Genomic DNA, 8,112 nt, shown 5'->3' with positions numbered 1-8,112 from the left:
CTGCAGCCAATAAAACTCCCCCCCCCCTTCCCTCCTCTTCCTCCCCCTTCATCCTCTTCTTCTTCAATCGCTCCCTCACTTTCCCTCTCACAGGAAATAATGAGACTAGATTTAGAGTTGTTGTTTTTTTTTTTTTCATCTAACAATGACTCCCATTATCTGTTAACCATTATTTCTAATTGGTTAATTTGATTTTAATCTCATAGACTTTTTCTAATCACACAAGGCACAAAAAAAAACATATCAATTCTTCATATTTGTCATGTTGAAATGTTCAGAAGTGTTTTTTTTTGCCTTGAAATGTTAAATGAGTGAGTCATCAGTTAATGGACTAACAATGACTCATTGTTTTGGGTAATCAAGCATGTTATTAACTGCTTGAACAGGAAGTTCGCATTCATTTTTCATGCATTTTATACTTCTGACATATTTCTTTCCCCACGTGAAGCTCAGAATTTAGCGACTGTTAATTAATCAATTAGTTAAATGGTTGCATTTCTAAGCAAAAACAATTCCCCTTTCAGCTTCAAGCATGTCTTTGGCTTCATGTGATAGTAAAATGGATATTTTTAGACTTTTGGTCGACTAAACAAGCAGTTAGAAGCAGTCATGACTAACTTTTTTTTTTTGTATCCAGGATCCATTATTCTTAAAAGACTAAAAAGATAAAAGGGCTAAATTTATGGCATATTTTATATCTCTATAGTGCAAAGGAAAACAAGTGATAAAACCTATGAAAGAAAAACACAATCAAAAGAAAACTATAGATGCAGTAAAAGCAAAAATTTTAAAAACACATATGCTCCTTAAAAATAATTTGCAGATTAATCTGTCAAAAACATCATTTTCCTGTTTAAAAGGAATTTATGTTGTTACTTTGTTCAAAAACATCTTCAATCTGATCCTTAAACTTAAATGAATTTGCCCCTCTTGATATACAGAAGAATAGTCACCTAATAATACCGATAAAGACGATTAGTTGATGAATAAGGATGATAACTGCAACCCCCATGTGAAAAAGCAATGCCAACTAAAATAATAAACTTGTTGTCCTTTGCTGTGCTATTTTACACGACAAAAATAAACACAGAACTACAAGTAAACTTTAACACAGACACCACCTTGAAAACTCAATAAAGACTAATGTTAATCCAAATTACAAGAGTCAATGGTGTCAGGAAAGTAGGCTAAATTAACTCCGACACAAAACTTAAAGTTTATGAAAAGCTAAAGTAAATACAGTCTGAAATAGATTATGAATCTTTTTTTTTTTTTTTTTTTTTAAACATACAACGGGCACTATATTTCAATACATTTTCTTTAAATTGATTATTTTGATTCCTTTAAAGAGTAGATGACCCTTTTGTGGTGCAGTTGAGTGCACCTCATCTGTGATGGGTGTGTCAGCAGGTTCACTGCAAATATGGTGGAAATACCGTGGTGCGTTCAAGAATCCCTCGTAAAGTGCGGAAATGAAACGTCGCACGCGTTGAAGTGATTCTTATTTTGTATATAAAAAAAATTAAAAAAAAATTACGGTAAAATATCCCAGAAAACAATGAACATTTAAACTACGTTTCAGCTAACATCACACAAAGCGAGGGCCAAAAGAAAACGTAACAGTAATTTTAAACATTCGCCGAAAGGGAAAAAAAACAGCAGTGGATGGAGGTTTACTAAAAACTTCTCTTAGAAATTTAAACTAAAAACAAACGCCGCAGAGTTATTGCTAACAACCGCAGGCGTTGTAAAAAAAAAAAAAAAATCACACATTTCTCAGCTGATTGGTCGTTTTCTGTCGCTCGGGGCCTCCGAGTGTCTATATTTCCCATTGCTCCTGAAGGCGGCATCAGCGGTCCAGCGCGGCTTGCAGTTGGTTCATGTCGGGACAAACGGGCGCGTCCACGCAGCTTCGCCCCACGCTGACATCAAACTTTTTTTTTTTTTTTTTTTTTTTTTTGTTGCTGCTGCTGCTGCTGCAAGTGTCGTTTGTCTCGGATTTAACAACAACAAAAAAACAACAAAAAAAAACCAAATTAATAAACACGCGATTCGTTTTTTTTTGTTTTGTTTTTTTAGGAAAATGTCCAAAGACTCGTGGGCGTGTGCGGTGGACGTTCAGGAGGCTTCGACTTCATCCGCGCAGGTGAGTGGTTTTTTTAAAAAAGGTGACCCGAAAAGTGACATCAAAACCCGGGTGGTGGTGGTGGTGGGGGGGGGCTTCGTTAGCGGGTTAGCTTCATGAGCTCGCGGTGCTGTCACTCTCCCGTTAAAAGTACGGTGGCGACTTGTGTTGTTGTTGTTGTTGTTTTTTTTGGGGGGGGGGGCCAATAAACGTAAATTAACTGTGTTTTCATCCGAGCAGTTTGACTTCACGAAGAAAGTGGACCGAATCCGCGGGCAGCGTAAAATGATGGGAGACATTAACGGTAATTCAATTAATTCGTTTTTTTTTTTTTTTTTTTCCTCATCAAAAAAAAACCAACAAACTTAATGTTTTGTTGTTGTTGTTGTTGTTTTTTAAACCGCTTGACTTTTTTTTTTTTTTTTTTTTTTTTTTTTTTTTTTGTGGGGATGGTGCGTTCACGGTCCGGGGGTGTGCAGGCAACATTTTGCCGGAGAAGCCTGAAAATGGAGGCTGGAAAGCAGACGTGGAGAAAGTGGACCTGGCCGAACAGTCCCTGCTGAATAAGATGATCCGCCGGTCTCTGGTGAAGAACCGGAACCAGGTGGAGGTTCTGCAGAACGACCCGTCCTCCCCCCTGTACTCCGTGAAGACGTTTGAGGAGCTGAGACTGTAAGTCTGGAAACAAACAAAAAAAAACTGCCATGACAGGAGGAAATTGATGAGCACCTGTGTATTTTTTTTTTCACTTAATGACTGTCATGTTTTGATTTTTTTTTTTTTTAATGAAATTACTATATAATATGTATATATTTTAATTATTAATAGGAAGCCTGACCTGCTGAGGGGAGTTTACAACATGGGTTTCAACAGGCCATCCAGAATCCAGGAAAGTGCTTTGCCCATGATGCTGGCGCAGCCGTGAGTAAAAGTGAAAATCCGTCAGTCGATTTATTGATAAAGAAGCTGCGAAAATGCCAAATATCAGCCACCTTCTCCGTCTTGTATCGCTGAAACCAAAAGTCTTGAACCCACGTTGCAAATATGTCATTTTCTTGACATAATAAGCAAGGGCGGATGTGAAGGAGACGAACAGGACAGAGGTCGTGTCCTCTGGGGTTGAACCCTCACCTGTACTGAGTGGTCTCCACGCTGACCAATGAGAAGCGTCCTCTGGTTTCCGTTCGGTGTCTACGCTGGGCAACTAATAGTCCACTATGTAATTAACCATGTAGATGTACAAGTGACCAATCACAATAGATCTTTTTCACCTGTAAAGTAAATTAATGGAAAATCTGAACACACACTGTAGACTTTAAGACAAAAAGAGGCAAACGACGACGTGTAAAAGTAAAATAGCGTCCAAAAAGTTCATGAGCTCGGGTTGCAACTCTTCTTTTTATCGATTAACCTGCAAATTATTTATTTGCACTGTAAAAAAATACTAAGAAATTCAACTTCAAAAGATGTCCTGTTTTGTTCAACCAACGGTTAAGAAGAGCAAACGCGTCCTCGCATTGGAGAACCTGGAACAAAAATAATTTTAGGCATTAAACAATTAAAATCAAAAATAGTTGTTGATTTTTAAAGCTTTCCTGCTCTGAAATAGTCTGTAACTGTTGATCTGTTTGAGGCCATTTGATATAAATAAATAAATAAATTTAAAAAAAAAATCCTTTTACAGCCTTCGTCACGTCACGTTTGTCCGCGAGTTATTAACTTCTTTATTTTGTGCTTCCAAGCCCTCAGAATCTGATCGCCCAGTCTCAGTCTGGCACCGGTAAAACCGCTGCTTTCTCTCTGGCCATGCTCAGCCACGTCACCCCCGACGACAAGTGGACTCAGGTAAAGCAGAGACCTCGCCGGAGCGTCTTCGGTCCCCAGAACCGGCCGGCGTCCTGAACTTTCGCTACTCTCTCCCCCCCCCCCCCATCCCGTTTCTCCAGTGCCTTTGTGTCGCGCCCACCTACGAGCTGGCGCTGCAGATCGGCCAAGTGATCGAGCTGATGGGGAAATTCTGTCCCGATGTGAAACTGGCCTACGCCATCCGGGGCAACAGAAGTAAGAACGTGACGCGTTAAGAAAAAAAAATAAATAAATAGCGTCCCGCGTGTTTTGTGGGGTTTTTTTTGCGTGATTTTTCTCCGTTGCGTCCAGTGGAGCGAGGCGTCAAGCTGCAGGAGCAGATCGTCATAGGAACGCCGGGCACCACCCTCGACTGGTGCACCAAGTACAAGCTCATCGACCCCAAGAGGATCAGCATGTTCGTGCTGGACGAGGCCGACGTGATGATCGCCACGCAGGGTCATCGGGACCAGAGCCTCCGGATCCACAGGTGGGCTCCTTTTTTCCAGAGAAACCCACCGGCGAACTAAAAACAGTTGTTTCGAACGGTTCTGGGGACTTTCTTGAGAGGAACTACCTCCCAGAGAGCTCCGCCACTTATTCCCCTCAAGTGAGGAAATACAGTTTTTATTTGAAAAAATAAAATAAAAGGCTTTTATTGTGAAACATTTGACTGAACTCGGGACAATCGCACGTTAGGTAAATAATCCGTAACAGCCTTCGTGGGCTCAGATATCGCGACACTCCTGCAGCGCGGCGTATACGGAGCGACTTTTTACTTTCGATCGAATCAAAGTCGCGCCGCATTTTAAGGACTCGTTGAAGCCTGAACTTTGTCGTCGGCCCGTTTGAAACTCCCTTTTCCTCCCGACGTTTCTTAAACGGCTTCGTTCGCCGGGCTCGCTCTTCACACGGCGTTTTAAACACATCCGGTTTACCGCAAAAAAAACAAAACAAAGAGTTATAGGAACTTTAAAAGGCGCGAAAAAAAAAAAAAAAAAAAAAGGGGGTGAACTCCCTCCGGCGCCGCTCGTGGAGCTGCGAAACACTTCTCCTAAACTTGTCTGGTGTTTTCCGATCGTCCCGACGCAGACAGCTGACGAAGGACTGTCAGATGCTCCTGTTCTCCGCGACCTTCGAGGACTCCGTGTGGAGGTTCGCGGAGAAAGTGGTCCCCGACCCCAACATCATCCGGCTGAAGCGGGAGGAGGAGACGCTGGACACCATCAACCAGTTCTACGTCATCTGCAAGGAGAAGGAGGAGAAGTTCACGGCGCTGTGCAACCTGTACGGCTGCCTCACCATCGCACAGAGCATGATCTTCTGCCACGTGAGTCGGCGGGTTGTTGGTTTTTTTGGGGGGGTTTTTTCTTCAAGGCGGCGGTTTGACGGTATTTGATGCGTCCGAATACGTCGTCTGGATGCCCCGCGCGCCTTTTGCATTCACAGCTGGTATTAAGAAGTCTTCGAAGCAACCTTCGAGCTTCATAAACTTCTTCCTTTGCAAAGGAAATCTTAACATTTTTAATATTAAACCGTTTCTTTCTTTCTTTTTTTTTTTTTTCGGCAGAGTCGGAGGTTTTCAGCCACGTTAGAGACTCTCGGTCTGCTTCTTAACCACTTACGTCCAGGATGAAATATCTCGACTATTATCTCGACTCGTGCAGATATTTCGCGTTAAATGAAGAATACGTCCTTTTTGGGTTTTGCCGATTCGTGAACTTTTCCTCTTCGTGAATCGTGTAAGTTTGATGTTTCGAGCAGGCGGTTTAAAATATGTTCCTAAAAAAAAAAAAAAAACATTTCTCGGTTCCTTGTTTTACTAATTTTAAAATCGAGCTTGATCATGTCGCTGTGAGTCAACCGTTTCCTAACCGATCGGGGTTGGGTTTTTGATTTTCATCTGATCTCGCGGCGTCACAGTTTTTCCTGCCCAAAAGTTTCAGAGGCTGGAAGCAACGTGTTCTTCTTCTTCTCCTTCTCCATGTTGTTTAATGCCGGATACCGAAAAAGCTTTTAGGCGCATTACTGCCACCTTCTGACGGCAGAAATGCATCACAACCAGGTAAAACTGGGAAATGATAATAATAGTTGCATATACTATGTTTTTTTATTTTTATTTTACTGACTATTTGAATAGTCAGAAATCATAACCCATCCCTGTAACCTCAGCAGCGACCCTGAACCTAACCCTCCCACGGCGTAGCAGCGAAGGTCTGGCAACGCAGATCACATTTTGATGCCGGGTGTGAACGAAGTCATGAATTTAGTAAACTTGACAAGTGTGACAGCAACCGGAGCAGCAATCACACTTGGATTTGATATGAAAATATGATTTATAAATATCTACTTAAATAAGAATTAAATGAATACGGATTTTCTTCAGACTCGCAAGATGGCAGCTTGGCTCTCTGGACGGCTGACCACCGAGGGCCACCGGGTGGCGCTGCTGAGCGGGGAGCTGACCGTGGAGCAGAGAGCGGCCGTCATCGACCGCTACAGGAACGGCAAAGAGAAGGTGCTCGTGACCACGAACGTGTGCTCCCGAGGTACGAAAGCGTTCGACGAGAGATTTTTTAAATTTATTTATTTTATTTTTTTTAATTTTTGAAAGCGAGAACTTCTTTTTAACTGTGGGAGGCGAGTATTTCACTTTTGGGGATTACAGGTATCGACGTGGAGCAGGTGACGCTCGTGGTGAACTTCGACCTCCCCGTGGACCTGGACGGGAACGCCGACAACGAGACGTACCTTCACCGGATCGGCCGCGCGGGACGCTTCGGCAGGCGAGGGTTCGCCGTCAACATGGTGGACAGCGAACACAGCATGGACATCATCAAGCAGATCGAGATGCATTTCAGTCGGTTCCCAGTCGTTGTTTTTTCACTTTTAAGTTCAACAAGCAAAAACAAAGAAGTCGCAGGTCCTAACGGGTTTTTATTTTCCTTCCGCAGACCGCAAAATCAAAAAACTCGACCCCAGCGACGTCGAGGAAATGGACAAGCTGAACATCTGAAAATCGTCGCCCCCGCGCACGAACCCGCGCGTTTACCTCCAAAGATATTTTTTATTTTATTTTCAAGGCTTTATCGTTTGCAGTTTTATCGTTTACAGCCGCACGCAAATGTTTTGACGATGCAACGCTTGTTTCACGGCGGTAATTCGTGGCGGGATTTTTCACTTTTGATCACCGACGTCACCTTAAAAAGCTTTAAGGCGCGTCTCCTAGAGACCCGGAAACTAACAGCGGGCTGCTGAAACAGCACTTCGGGAGTGCGGTGAGGGGTTTGCAGTGTTGCAGTGCGATTGTCTGGGGTGTGAATCATTAACGGGGAACTGGTGGGATACAAGGATGTGTTTTCATCTGCATGCTTTGATTGAGTTCAGATCAAATCTTTTTGGGTTGAGTTGCCTGCAATGTTTTAAGTTGACTGTTTAGTTTCCGGACGAATACTTTGGGGTTATATCGGACTGTGAAATCAGAGCTGTTGCTCAGACATAATTAAAAAAAGTTTTAAATAAATATTCTGTCCCACGTGAAACCTGCCCAGAAAGCTTCCTGGAGTTGAGATGCTGTTTTAGATGGTCGGAGGGCAGCGGTTGGCGCCTTAATAAAAAAAATACGACCGTTATATGGAGGGTATCTAAAAGAATGAATAAGTTGCTCTGAGCGTTTGTTTAACAAAATATAAATAAAAAAATGTGTCTCTGCAGAGAACATGCAAAACCTGTAATTGTTTATTTCTTTGTGTGATTTCTACGCTGGGTTCCCACCGGTCCGGGAATTTCAAGGAATATCATCAGTTTTTAATTTGATCATTCTTAGAGCCGAGTCGTGGAATATCAAGGAATTGTGTTTGCATGTTTAAATTTGAGTTGCCATTTGTCAAAATGTAATATTTTCCACGCGTGTAGCTACAACGTTGGTTCACTTTTTTCAGTGCGTATGTTTGGTAGCATTAGTCGACACGGGCAGAATTTGAAAATGTAGCTTTATTAGGTTTTGAGGTAATTATGGTTATTGTTGGATAAATTATTTGCCTCTGCAGCCGGTATTTAGACATAAAAGGAAAAGCGTGTGTCAGCCCGTTTTTTTTTTTTTTTAACAGAAATGTCAGGTTTTTTTTTTGTCTGCTCAGCAC

General features: G+C 42.2%; 1 protein-coding gene across 1 annotated transcript; it reads left to right on the top strand.

Annotated features, from left to right (window-relative positions):
- Positions 1-2,374: 2,374 nt before the first annotated feature.
- ddx19a (DEAD-box helicase 19a) lies at positions 2,375-7,680 on the top strand. Its single transcript, XM_069710928.1, has 10 exons — positions 2,375-2,429; positions 2,605-2,797; positions 2,954-3,046; positions 3,868-3,970; positions 4,072-4,186; positions 4,283-4,460; positions 5,063-5,300; positions 6,357-6,519; positions 6,639-6,830; positions 6,925-7,680. The coding sequence occupies exons 1-10, from the start codon at positions 2,411-2,413 to the stop codon at positions 6,984-6,986; spliced, it is 1,356 nt and encodes a 451-aa protein (XP_069567029.1). The 5' UTR covers positions 2,375-2,410; the 3' UTR covers positions 6,987-7,680.
- Positions 7,681-8,112: the final 432 nt, after the last annotated feature.

This window comes from Brachyistius frenatus, unplaced genomic scaffold (genome assembly GCF_029030835.1).
Source record: "Brachyistius frenatus isolate BFR_SWC_R1_liver_20210118 unplaced genomic scaffold, ASM2903083v1 Contig_95, whole genome shotgun sequence".
Lineage (NCBI taxonomy): Eukaryota > Metazoa > Chordata > Actinopteri > Embiotocidae > Brachyistius > Brachyistius frenatus.
The sequence above is the reverse complement of the archived record's forward strand: the minus strand, read 5'-3'. Positions and strand labels throughout refer to the sequence as shown.